The 14,264-nt window shown below is 42.9% G+C and overlaps 1 protein-coding gene across 1 annotated transcript; it reads left to right on the top strand.

Annotated features, from left to right (window-relative positions):
- The first annotated feature begins 730 nt into the window (after window positions 1-730).
- NMS (neuromedin S) lies at window positions 731-11,931 on the top strand. Its single transcript, XM_060027667.1, has 10 exons — window positions 731-806; window positions 4,156-4,211; window positions 4,505-4,543; window positions 6,139-6,162; window positions 6,260-6,313; window positions 8,070-8,144; window positions 9,235-9,268; window positions 9,855-9,898; window positions 10,960-11,009; window positions 11,888-11,931. The coding sequence occupies exons 1-9, from the start codon at window positions 731-733 to the stop codon at window positions 10,996-10,998; spliced, it is 441 nt and encodes a 146-aa protein (XP_059883650.1). The 3' UTR covers window positions 10,999-11,009; window positions 11,888-11,931.
- Window positions 11,932-14,264: the final 2,333 nt, after the last annotated feature.

Raw genomic sequence — 14,264 nt, 5'->3', positions numbered from 1 at the left:
ATGAAATAACCTAGGTGAAATGCTGAATAGGACCTCAGTAGATGGAGTAATTTTGTTATTACTATTTTAAACACTGTCATATTTTCTTGAATACTGATTAAATTTGAAATATTTAACTTGTTCATAGAAATGAATCTGGAGAAACCATAAGAAGTCTAATTCCTAACCATAATTAATTTTTTAAAAACCTTAACTGAACTTCTGAATTTCTTCTAATGTTATATCCAGGACTCCAAATTTTGTTCTCAGGTGCACCAAAGACTATAAAACATCCTTTGTTAAGGGTGGAGAATAAACAGCTTCTTATAAAACAAGATTTCATCATCCAAGAGTTTACAGATTTATATCCAGTGATTTGATTTAAAAAAGAAAAAAAGCCTTTTTTTGAGTCAAAAAAATGTTTCTCAAACTACTATAGACTAACAATTATGACTCTCCAGTTTTTACTTTTATTGCTGGGTTGAAAAAGGTGACTCTACAATGCCTACACCAGGAGGATATAATTCTACAAATAAGGGCCCAGCACGACATTTATGAGCAAAGCCCATCCTCCTGCGCAAAGCTGATTGGTGCTCAGCCAATGGGCTTCAGGGCGTCGCAAATAAAGGCACCTTCTCCACTGGGCTGGCCAGACGCAGTGTTGTCTCTGCCTGTGGAACTTCGGGAAATGCTCAACTCCTATCCCGGCAGAACACATCTGTGGTCAGCAAAGAGAAACCGCACTTTGAAGATGAAGCATCTTCTTGCCCAATTCCCATCCATTTTGGCCATTTATTGCTTCTGCCTACTACAGATTCCCTCCTCAGGTAAGGGGACCCCTTCAACAGACCCCAGCTGGCCTGAGCTCTAAGGAAGACTGGGACAGACCTTGACCTTTCAGGGCACTTCTGGAGGGAGTCTAGCTTGGTTCCCTCACCTACTCTCATTTCTACCCTTTGGAAATGGCTTCCATCAGAGAGGATGGACAGAGCTAGATGCCGCAGCCTTTTACCAAAGGAGGTTACTTTCCCCTGTGGAACTGCCTTTAAACAGCTCCTGTCCCGGGGCTGGCCCCAGGATGTGCCGCTGAAATTGTGAGGAATATGAGTCGGGGGACGACTCCAACGTATTAGCCATTTGTGCTCTTGGAATTCTGAAGAGATGAGAGCAGAGACGAGCTTACAGTGCCAAAGACTGAGGATTGAGGAACAGTTGGAGAAGGGCGGTGTGGGAGCGAACACAGAGAAAGGGAATCTTCTCCTAGCTTCTCCTGTGGGCCTGGCGGGGAAGGTGAGGGGGTTGGGCGGGGGGGAGAGGCCCTGGGAGCGCAGCTGAGGCCCCGTGTCTTCCAAGACTTGGGCGCTGTCCGAGGTGCTGACCGGACGCGGGTGTCTCTTCACCAAATTCTGAGAACCAGTGCTTTTGCAGGGAAAAGGGGTTCCCTGTAGGGAACAGGAGTTGGGTATGGGGTCCCTAGTCGAAATTTGTTACCCATCTCCAGGTAACTCGCTATATGATGCAGGATGTGGTGGAAGCTCCAGTTGGAAACACAGATTATTTCAAAATTTTAGAATTTTCCATTAGAATTTTGGTTTCAGAGAGTAGAAAATCTTTGAAAATATATTCAAACAGAAAATATATTTGAAATAGCATGCTTGTTTTGCCATGTCCTGTAGTGTAATCACAAAGCCTAGGCATTGCAAGGAACCGTGGAGGTCATCTAGTTTAAACTCTCAGGAGAGCAGGGATTGCCTTTATGATCTCCCTAGTTGATTACTTTCAGTGACACCCAACTCACTACCAGCCAAAGTCAGCCAGTAGCTGCCTCCCCTGGTTTCCAATAGAAACTTGTTTTGGAAATTTCTTACTACCTTTTATTTATCTGTCTATATATTTATATCCACCTCCCTCTTTTTCCGATTTAATTTTCTGTTCCCTGAGGATAAGGTCCCTATGGTATTTATCATTGTATTGTTAGCACAGAACCTCTTAATCATTCCTTATAAGATTGGTTTGAATTTCTTTTCATTTTTGAATAGCTCCAATCATCACAAACTTCTTTACACTGAGCTGAAATCTGATCACATGCAACTTCTAACCACTAGCCCTAGTTCTGCCCTTTGGGGATATACAGAATAAGACTAATATTTCTTTTCTTTTTTTTTTTCCGGTACACGGGCCTCTCACTGTTGTGGCCTCTCCCGTTGCGGAGCAACAGGCTCCGGACGCGCAGGCTCAGCGGCCATGGCTCATGGGCCCAGCCGCTCTGCGGCATGTGGGATCTTCCCGGACCGGGGCACGAACCCGCGTCCCCTGCATCGGCAGGCGGACTCTCAACCGCTGTGCCACCAGGGAAGCCCAGGACTAATATTTCTTATGACAGGTTCTCAGAACAGTTGATGGCAGTTAACACACACTTCCTAATTCTTCCCTTTTTGCCAAAGAAAACTGTGCTCAGTTCCTTTAACTCACAACCAATCCTATCATTTCAAGGAGGACTATTACCTTTCAAGGTTGGGACACTATCTTTTGAATCCAGCACAAGATTGCCTCAGCTTTTTCTTGGCTTATAGTGAGACGGCAGGGAGCAATATATCACTCAGTATTTTTTTAAAAAAAAAAATACTACTCTTGAGCCAGATATTCCCTGTCTCAGATTTTTTAAATCTAAATTCAGGGTCTTATATTTATCCCATTTAATTTCATCTTCTTAGTTTTGACATATCCCGTTGATTCTTTCAGTTGCAGTATTAGCTTTTCCTCCAAGTGTTGTGTTACATGCAAACGAGATGAAGACTTCATCTAGGTCAGATAAAAGTCGACCGGTATAGGGTTCAGCTGCATTGCTTACTCAGCTGCATCACCAGTAGCAACCTTCTCCATATCCCTATTCCTGAAGAGTCTGATGAAGCAGAGAGACAGGTATCCGTATTTCTTAAAAGTTCCAAGAGTGACTCTGATGCACATACTTACTGACACCATCTCTTGATATGCTGTCCTTATATATTCCATCAAAATATTACCAAAAGTGGGGTCCAGCTGCTCGCCACTCAAAAGCCAATAAAGAGGCAAGGTTGGTGGAAAGGAAAGCTTCCTTTATGTCAGGTGCTGGCAATAGAGCGGGGAGGGTGGACAAAGACCTGTCCAAAGGCCAACTCCCCAGCCACGCCTCCCCCCGACAATCAGTGGGCAAGAGCTTTTATAGATGGAGGGAGGAGGCTACTTGCAGAAACAGCACAGTCAGCTCTGACGGTAATCTTGAAATTGGTCATGTGGTGGTCTGACCAGCATCATCTTGATTGTTTTAAGTATAGTCAGTCTTCAGTTCTCGGGTTGGGTTGTTCCCATTTCCTTGAGGCCAGTTCTCAGAATTGTGGCAGCTTATGTCATGGCTACAGTCTGGTCAGCGTGTAGTTAACTTCTTCCACCTGATGGAGGTTTTAGTATCTACAAGATAGCTCACAGGATATGGCTCAGAATATTATCTATAGCCCTTGAGAAGGAACTAAAGGTCCTTGACTTTGCTTACTGACTAAACTATTTTTATTTAGTCTTTTGGGAATGTTTTCTTTTGTCTCTGCATTTTCTCACTTCTTGGATTAAACTTATCTTTTGGCTAAAGTTTTTCTACAGACAAAAGGCAGGAGGAGGACATGAGGGGGCAAGGACCATAGGGCTCTGCTCCATTTCAAAAATACAAATTAAGTTGTTAACTAGGTAATTTTTTCCCTCTCCCCTAACTTGCTAACTCTTGTGCTGCTAACTCCTGGTAAGTAAAAAACCGTGCAATTTTTAATTAACTTTGGTACAAATCTCAGATTTGCTAGTGGTAGGTAGAAGTGTGTTTTCTTTAACAATCCTTTTAACAACATGGTATTAATAGAATCGCTGTGTGCTCTTCATGGTAAAAATTTAAAAGTTAATGCTGGACTTTCCTGGTGGTCCAGTGGTTAAGAATCCATCTTGCAATGCAAGGGACGCCGGTTTGATCCCTGGTCGGGGAACTAAGATCCCACCTGCTGCAGGGCAACTAAGCCCACGCACCACAACTAGAGAGGAGCCCATGTGCTGCAACTAAGACCCGATGCAGCCAATAAATAAATAAATATTTTTTTAAAAAGTTAACGCTACAAGCTCTTTTCTCCTAATAGAGATTTTTATGATTTCTCACAATAGGATTTCCTCGACCTTTAGCTGATCCTCCAGATGGCTTGGATATCGTGAAGCTTGAGGTAGACCACTGTTCAGTAATGTGAGATTTTTATTTAGCCTTAGCCTTGAAACTATCAAGTGGATAATGTTCACTTAAAACTATGTGAAGATCAGATTCTTGGCTGCAGCAGAAACTCACTGTTTTCATTTTCGTGGCTTCATTTAAGTCATCTTGGGAGTTGTGTTGAAATGTATGGCCACTGTGTGAGAAGATAATGCAACGTTCATAAATGAGGCAACTTTAGGATTTAATTTTACTTCTATTGATTAAGGAATTTGTACTTATCTTTGATTCATTTTCCTCATTTTTTAGCGGCTGGCATATTGGGCAACTCTTTCTAGACAACCTAAGGTAAAACAATGAATATACATATGGTAATTCTTTTATTTATAACAGCGCACCTGCTTATACCATAATTGATATCTGTAAATAAGCACACTCTTTTGCTACCTATAGGGGAATTCTGCGTGTATGTGTAAGTGTGTGTGTAAGAATACAGTTTTAGGAAATAACGAGTGAATCTCCTAAATGACCATAAAATATTGGTAGTTCATCTGCATTCTTATAAGGATCATAATCACATATACATATCATATACATAATCACGTATATACATAAAATTACATGTCATGTGGGGATACAGTAGTGATCCAAACAGACCAAATTACCTGCTCTCGTGGAATTTATATTCTAGTTGGGGAAGCAGTCTCCAAGATAGATAGATAAAATTTTAAAAATATTTTTTTCTCTAAAAAGAAAAAAAAATAAAGGAAGGAAGGTGCATATGAAATCTTGAGAGTTGGTGTTCGTCACCTGGAAAATCATCTTCAAATTCCTTGGTTATTTTGTGGGGGGGCTTGAAAAGTAATGGTATAAAGTTGATGAACACGATAACAAAAATATATTGCCTAATGGGCAAAAATATTTGCCCAATAGGTGTCCAGAACACACACACACACACACACACACACACACACACACTTCTGTGAACAGATGCTGACAAAGGGATGGGAAGTTGTAAAAATAGTAAATACTTTCTGCTGATTTAGAAATGGTGATCATAAAGAAACAGAAAGTTAATGTCCACTGAGCCTCTGCTATGAGTAATTTTGGTTCATTATTTTGTGTGTCTGTGTGTGTGTGTGTGTGCCCATATTCATGCGGGTACATATACATGCATAACAAAGAGAGAAAGAGAGAATATGTAAGTATTGGTTACTGCAGAAACCCTCCACGAAGTCTGTAGGAAGTCGTACTCACAGCAACAAAATTAGACACGTTACTAACAACTTTCATTTCTGTCTTGATTGGAGTTTGAGCTGTTTCAACAATGTTTAGATGTAAATGAGATGAGATCAATAGTAACGAGATATTTACATCATTCACAGTACCTCTCTGAGTAAGATATGCTGCCAGTACAGCTTTTCCTGGGCTGTCATCCATGCAGACAGAACAGGGTGGTGCTCTAACAAGGATTTAGAAATTAAAAGCTGGACTTTCTGCAAGAACAGTGAAGATTCATGTAGAAAGCTTTCAGGGAAAAAATTTGGTCAATATGAACCAACCCTAGGAAAACTGAATTATAGGGTATACCCAGCAGCAAATTAAAAGTTGCAATCGTTATTTTATCCCACCTCTTAGTTAGATGGCTATCTGGGAACTGATTAGGGTATTGCTTCAATGCATCATAGAGTATGTTTTTCCCCTGAAGATTGAAAAGGTAAAATAAGATTAAGTTTTAAAATAATGATGTCGCTGGCAACTTTCCTTTTGGCAAGATTCTGCATCAACCATAGTCTTATTAAGTTTGTATAATGGATTTCTTTTTAGAATGCCAATTTATTTCATAATATTCAGGTAAATCAGGAAGGTCCCCGGTGTAATTTCTCCTGGAAACCTGCCCCAGGAAAATTCCATGTGACTTACCCTCATCATTTTCTTTCCAGGATAATCAAGACATATACAAAAGGGTGAGTACCACCAGCCTAGTGACAAGAGCATGCAACTACCACATTTACAGCAAGTGATGCTTAGAACTAAAATCAACCTTTTTTTCCTCTTATTTAGTTTTTATTTCATTACTCCAGAACTCAGAAGCCTACGCATCCAGTTAAAACCGGGGTCAGTATTTTATCGTAATCATCTCTCTGTAAAAGTCACTCTCCTCTGCACGCCTTTGTCCTTTCCCATTTAATATATGCAGATAAGTAGAAAAACAGGGGCCTTCCAGAAACTTTGGGTAATAGCTTTCTAGGTGCTTTTTCCTGGGGCTGCAGGGATTCTCTCTCTCCCTCTCTGGGGAAGGGGTTGGGGGAGGTTGACAGATCTGAAAAGCTAGAGAATAATTACAGAAAAGGAAAAATTAGTAAGAAATAACTTTTTATTATGCACTTAAACAGACGTACAAGAAGGCTGGTAAAGACTGAGCTCTATTTACATTGCTCCATGTTACCTTCTGTGTTTTAAATTCTGTAAAGCGCTTTGTGAAGTGTGAAGTACCACATTCTCAATAGTGACCTGTGGGTATGCATCTTTCGTCACTGTCACAGTGTGTATGTGCTGTGGGAATAAAAAGCATCGCCTCTAACTCTCTTATTATAAATTGGAGTTACCCTCAGGAACAGATTGTTGAAGTGAATTTCTGCAGGGTATGATTTGGAGAATATTGGGAAGGTCATAGAATCAATCCAGTCAGAGTGATTGAAATTCTACTATTAGAAAGTCACTTGTTTATATAGTCAAGGCTTTCCAAGTCTTCAGAAAGATCCTTAAAATAAACAAGTACCAAGCAAAATGTTTTTCCCTTTGAGGCAAAGACACAAGAGTAGTATAGATTATAGATTTAGTACTGGGGATCAGGTAAGGATGGGAATAGTATCAGGACAGGCCATGGGCACTGCAAGTTGAGAAGGGTTAAAAATGGAAGGGAAAAGAGAAAGACAAATACCATATGATATCACTTATATGTGGAGTCTAAAATATGGCACAAATGAACCCATCTACAAAACAGAAGCTGACTCACAGACATAGAGAACAGACTTGTGGTTGCCAAGGGGTGTGGGGAGTGGGGAAGAATGGAGTGGGAGTTTGGGGTTGGTAGATGCAAACTATTACATTTAATAGAATGGATAAACAACAAGGTCCTACTGTAGAGCACAGGGAACTATTTTCAATATCCTGTGATAAACCACAGTGGAAAAGAATATGAAAAAAAGAATATATATATGTGTATAATTGTCACTTTGCTGTACAGCAGAAATTAACACAACATTGTAAATCAAATATAGTTCAATAAAAAAAGATTCTTTCTAGCCTAAAAAAGAAAAAAAAAAAAAGAAAATGGAAGGGAAAAGATAAACTCCGTGTCTGTGACACGAATTAACGTTTACTCTGAGCTGAAATACTCAGGGAGGATTCACAGGACTAGATAAGACAGGGTATGTATGTCTGAGTGTGTGCGGGCAGTCACAGATGAGACATACAGGAGAATAAAATGAATGGGGCCGGTGGTTATGCATGCTGCCCTTCCACCTCGTCCCCTAGATAAGGAGAGCACACCTGGGGAGCCAGAGAGGATCTTCATGGAGGTGCTTATCTGGGACGATGCACTCCACACTAGAAGGACAGAATGTTTGGGATTAATGCAGATACAAGTCTGTTTTACCCTAAGGGAATATTTTTGAGCGATGTGTTGGAATGAAATGTGCTGGCAAGGCAAGCGGTTCTTTATTGAAATCATAAAATTTCAGGCTTAGGCTTGGAAATGGATTTTACTCTGAAAATTAAACCCATTTGTAAGGGGGTGAGCAGACAGGAATGCACATAGCCCTGGGCCTGGGCCCGGTGCTGTCTGACCCTCACCGCCTCTTTGCCGCAGTTTCCTCCTGTGAATTCTCTAATGCGTCTGGCTGCTAAGCTGGCCAACCAAAGGATGAAAAGATTTCGGCAGCGCGTACGTACTTTTTCCTTCCACCATATTTTTATGCCACTAGAAGTTCACTTACCCGTGGTGAATGCCTGTTGTCCCCTTTGGGCTCACTGGTGTTTTCTCCTTGTACGAGCTCCACACGGTGGCTGCAGGGCAGGGAATGGGGGAGAGGGGCTGTGGTCCAGCTCCGTGACCATGGGCTCCTCCTCTGCGCTCTTCATCTTTTCTCATTTTAGTTTTCGTGTTGTTTTTTCACTTTCCCTGCCCCTTCCTCTTCCTCCCCATGACATGGACACTTGCCTTGATCATATACTCTGCTTCCCATTGCCCCACCTGCCCTTTTATTCTTATGGCAGGGCTTCGTTTCTTAAAAAAAAAAGAAGCTCTGAAACTAACACAACATTGTAAATCAACTATACTCTAATATAAAATTAAATTAAAAAAACCAAAAAAATTTTAATTAAAAAAATTTAAGTTTAGAAATGACTAGTTTCAATAATAGCTGAACCTGTTCAAAATGTCCATCAAGGTTTTGTTGCGTGGTAGCAGAACAAAGAAACAAACACAAATTTTTGGACACTGTGAGTCCAAGTAGGGTGAACGACTCATTCCCGTTTGCCCAGGACGTTCCCGTTCCTGGGTTTAGCTCTGAAAATGCCAAGACCCCAGAAAAACCGCTCACTTCCTGAGAAACCCATTGGTCATTCTAAGCACAGGCCACAGTTTGCTTGGATACTGGTGTCAGACTTCCAGGTTGAGTCTGCCTCCACCATTGGGCCAGACCCACAAGGAAAGATGAGCTGAAGAAGCTGAAATGGCATATCCTTGAAAATCTGCCTAAACCAGGAGCCAATTTCAAGTCGAGGCTATTGGGAAGAACAAGCAAGTTTAACATTGTCCTGGACCCTAAGGGTAACCCGACCAAGAAAACACACTCGCCTTCCTGAACAGAAAATTGTGATTGGCTCCACGGTTAGCTGTTTTCTTGAAAGGCATTTTGCATCTGACTTCCGGCTACCTTAGAATGGAATCAGGGAGGGGCAGGATCACAGTACACTGCAAGCCTCGGGGATGAGTTTCCTATTAAATGAACCTGGGCCTCATTCCTTCACAGGATTCCGGAGCTGCTGCAGAGCATCTTACCAAGAAGCTATGTAAGCCCTGAGCAAGCACCACCCCCCAAAAAAAGATCTACTTCTCAAAGAGAGAAGGACGGGGGAGTGCTTGAAGCCAGGCCACCTTGCAGCCCCTTTAGATCACTTCTGGAAAGAACTGGTCTCACACTATGCCCTAAAATTCTCTGAGGCCGAGCATCTAATATTGGGTTTCCCTGGGCTTGTCCTGGAGCAGAAAGGAATGATGGAGCGATGCCCTTGGACGGCACTATTTCATCTCCGTTCTTACAGATGCGTCACCTGGGGCCATCTGCCCCTGGAGATTTGCTTTCTGCCTCAGGGGCCCACAGGCCAGCTGTGCAAACTTGGGGACGGATGCAGCATCTGTGCTTCTCCAAGTTGACCGTGCACCGTAAACACTTGGGACTTGTTAAAATTCAGATGGCTGGGCCCCAACCCGAGATTCAGTGGGCACCTGAGATTTTGCATTTCTAACAAGTTCCCAAGTGTTGTTCATGTTTTGGGTCTGGGGACCACACCTTGAAAACCACTACCGTAGACATCTTTGAAAGACCTTCGGCACAGCGTGGTTGCATAATGGTTTATGTTTTTATGTTGCAGGATCACACTGCCACCTTGGAAAGACCATTTTTCCTTTTCAGGGTAAAGCATATTTCCTCTTCTCTGTTTTTCACCCCAATTCTCTCCTTCCGCCCCAATTATGGAGTTACTGCAGAATGAGCCCAGACAGGCCCCCATGGCGAACTGGCGAATCATTAGGGGAACTTTCTCACCCTTCCTTAGGGGATGACTCGATGCTTGTAAAGGAAAGGGTCCAACGGACACGGGCTGCGCGCACCGGGGCTCTGGGAGGAGCTCTGGGGCGGGAGGCGGGAGTTCTGCTGATGGACAGACGCGCGGGCCAACCAAAGTCGGAGTCCGTGTTCCAGAGCCTGAAGGTCCGGGACGCACGGCCCCGATCACAGTGGAAATAGGAGTCTAGGCGTCCTTTTCCCCAGGGAACTTGGAGCTTCTTGCAAAGGTCACAGAGTCACAGATGGTCTTTTAGTTCTAGACCTACCACTCCCTAGCTGTTTCACCCCCTAGATCTTCAGTGTTTGCATCAGAAAATCGTGCGAATCGACTACGTGTGCGCTCCTCCATCTGCATTCTGTGGTCATTGGTGCTAAGAGATGCTCTGCAAAGATCAAATACGATCGAAAACACTGTACCTGACACTCTCCGAGGTTTACAGAGAATACCATGTCCTGCAGGAAGCAACCTGTCTAACTTGGCTCAGTCATACTTTTCCCAAACCCCCATGACATCCCAAGTACACATTTTGAATCTGCATGCCCTACTAGTGGTTGTTTTCTGGAAAGTACTTGCAGAAACAGTGGGTCTCCATGATGTCTTTAGGATGAGAAGTCCTGTGATGCGTTGTTTAGGGATCGTCCTGCCACATAAACAGAGGCTAAGGGGTGGAGTGGTGGGGTGAGGGACAGTGTCAGGGCCATAGGAGCAGCAAGGGTCCTGGAGCACTGCCCCAGAGGATCCACAGAGTAGCAGTGACTGGGGCTCCCCAGGTGAGCCCCCAGGGAAGCTGCTAATGCCTCAGTTAGGAGAACAGAGCCTTAGGGCGTAGAGAAAGGGTCTGGAACCAAGACAGAGATTCCAGGCAGTATGGTCTCAGTACTGTAAGCTGCTCCTTTTTTTTTTTTCAGCCAAGGAATGGAAGAAACCTTGACCTTAGCACCTGGTAGGATCGTCCAAGGTCAGCCTCATTGCAGCTCTTCTCCCAAGCAAATGTTATCTGTCTGACGTGGGGCAGTGAGAGGCAACCAGAGGGGTGATAGTTCCAAGAAAGGGAGGCCATGTGAAACCCCTGAGGGGCTCCTCTGCCCCCTCCCTTTCCTGCTCTCAGCATCACAGAGACCCCACTGCAGCCTGGCACTGTCCCAAACAATGCAGCCTTTGCTTCACGCCAGCTCTTTGCAGGTGTGTTGTCTCCAGCAGTGGCTGCGAGAGGACAGAAGCTCCACAGCTTTTGTGGCTTCTCACCTGGCCCTTGTGATGAGGCAAAATCCACCCTGGCGTGCTTGGTGGGGAGAAGTTCTCTATAGTGGGAACATTTCCGAGTAGAACCAGGCCAGGCTGTTCCCTCCATTCAATGATGCTCTGAGACCTGGAGGTGAAATCTGGCGAGATTTCCTGGCTTCTGGCCTGTGGCAGTTCGAGTCCCTGCACACGAGCAGCTCTGGGCCACCACTGTCTCTCATGTTGATGTGGTCCCAGGGACATGAGGCCACTGTCTTTCAGAGGCAACCCAGCCTCCCTCCTGGAGCCCCTGGACCAACTGACAGTGACTGGGGCCCTGGCAGCGCCAGGTGCCTGAGAGAGCTGTCCAGATGCTGGGGAGCACAGCTGCCCTGGCCAAACTGGGAAAGATGTTCCCTGAGGCCACAGCTCTCACACTGACCTAATGGCCTGATCAGTTACAGCAACAAACCTTATGAGTACCAATTATGGGCATTTATGACATGCCAAATTGAGGTATTTTAAAATATGTTATATAATAACATGACCCTGGGCCTCATCTCCATCCTGATAATGATTCAATCTGACCTGTACATTTTTCTTTTTTCTTTTCAGAATTCAGCGGCAAAGGGAGACTGGATCAGATGAGGCAACTGAGCATTTGTTTTGAACAAACATCAAACTTCTTTCTGTGAACAGTATTTAAAGAGAATTCTCTTGCTCTCTATTCACTAAAATATTCAGTTGTGTAAAAAATAAAGTAGCATTGACACAACATTTTCATTTCTTATTTCTTATCGGGTATATTTTTTAAGTAATAGGGTACGTATGATTAAAATGTGCTGGTTTTGGTGTTGTTTTATCATGTTCCGACAATCTCGTTATTGTCGAGCGTTGAGAGCACAAGCCCGGGACAGCCTGGCTGGCTTCAGATACTGACTCCGCTTTTTAGCTGGGGGACGGTGGGCTGGTCACTTCCATGAAAAAATAACAGCACCTTCACATCGTTTTAGAGATGACTGAGGAGATGGTCCACATGAGGGGCTTGGCATGATGGTACCTCGTGAGCACTCAGGGAGTGTTGGCTCTAATTACATTTCAAAGATGAGTTTTGTTACAGAAATGGTACCAAAGGGACTTGCCCTATGGGAGCTGCTTCTATATTGCTGACCAAGGGCTTGAAGTTACAGCATTAAGTTAACGTATACCAACTCCAATATGATCCAGCAATCCCACTCCTGGGCATAGATCCAGACAAAACTATAATCTGAAAAGATACACACACCCCTATGTTCACGGCAGCACTATTTACAATAGCCAAGACATGGAAACAACCTAAATGTCCATCAACAGATGAATGGATAAAGAAGATGTGGTGTGTATATATATATATATATATGTATATATATATATATATATATATATACACAATGGAATATTACTCAGCCAGAAAAAGACTGAAATAATGCCATTTGCAGCAACATGGATGGACCTAGAGATTATCATACTAGCTAAGTAAGTCAGAAAGAGAAAGACAAATACCATATGATATCACATATGTGTGGAATCTAAAATAGGACACAAATGAATATATCTATGAAACAGAAACAGGGTCACAGACATAGAGAAAAGACTTGTGGTTGCCAAGGGGGAGAGGGGGTGGGGGAGGGATAGACTGGGAGTTTGGGATTAGCAGATGCAAACTAGTATATGTAGGATGGATAAACAACAAGGTCCTACTGTATAGCACAGGGAACTCTATTCAATATCCTGTGATATTCCATGATGGAAAAGAATATGAAAAAGCATGTATATATATATATGTATATATACCCACATACATGTATAACTGAATCACTTTGCTGTATGGCAGAAGTTAACATGACATTGTAAATCAACTATACTTCAATAAAATTTAAAAACTAACAAACAAAAAAAATTCTGCATACCAACTCCAGACTCCTCGAGAAACTGTGAGGCTCAGGCCTTTACCTTCTCAGGTCCCTCCTCTATAAATGATATTTGAGGGGCGTGGATGTATGGAGGGGCCCCGACGATACATGCCGTGAACCTACACTGCACTCAGCCTTCTTTCTTTGAAGCCTCTCAGCTTCTCATCCAATTTAAGAGTCCTCCTTTTAAAATGTCACTTAGACATCACACTTCTAGGATTCGGTTTTTATTTTCACCTTTATAAGCCTTTGCAATAAGTCTCAAGTCTATTTTCTGAAATAGAATATTTTAAGACCCCTCTGTAGACCCTGTCACAAAAGATGAGATGAGCCAGCCCACTTCCATGAGACCCTGGGCTGCGCGCAGGTCCGGTGGGTGAGATAGAGGTGCTGGCCCATAGGTCTTTCACTAAATGTCGGAGTCAGAATTCAAACCTAGGTTTAACTGGCTCCAGTGTCTACAGTTCTTTACCACAATGGGCTGTCTCCCAGGGACACGGAATCAGCCCTTGGCTGAGGTCAAGAGTGAGACTGTTTTCCTCACTTTATATTTTAAAGGCATTGGGTCTTCACAGTACGAGTTGCCCAACCACACGTGAAATTGTTTACATCAGTCCTTTAGTTTGAAACTTTGGGCCTTTAGGAGAATATGGTTAAAATAAGAAGAAAGAAAACAACTTCAAGTCAATGATGAAAGACAAACAGTGAATGTATTAAATAAGTTAGACACCTAAGTAGAGTGATTTTTAGATCTATTATGAAGAGTATCGTAGCTGCCTTTAAAATGTCCTGAGTAGGATTTATTTTTGTAATTAAAAAGTCACACTTTAACATACATTTGAAGTGATTAAAAGCATCAGCTCATAATGCAATATCAAGGCATTATTTATACATGATTTAATTAATAAAATATTTCCCTTTAGACCTTATTACATGCCTTCCATACATTGACGGTACCATTTATGATTTGATCACACCTTCTACCCAGGGTCCCTCCATCTAGACTAGCTTGTCATCATTATGTTTTCCTCTAGTGCTGG

The sequence above is a fragment of the Delphinus delphis genome, chromosome 12 (assembly GCF_949987515.2).
Source record: "Delphinus delphis chromosome 12, mDelDel1.2, whole genome shotgun sequence".
NCBI lineage: Eukaryota > Metazoa > Chordata > Mammalia > Artiodactyla > Delphinidae > Delphinus > Delphinus delphis.
This window is presented reverse-complemented; position numbering and strand designations above follow the sequence as displayed.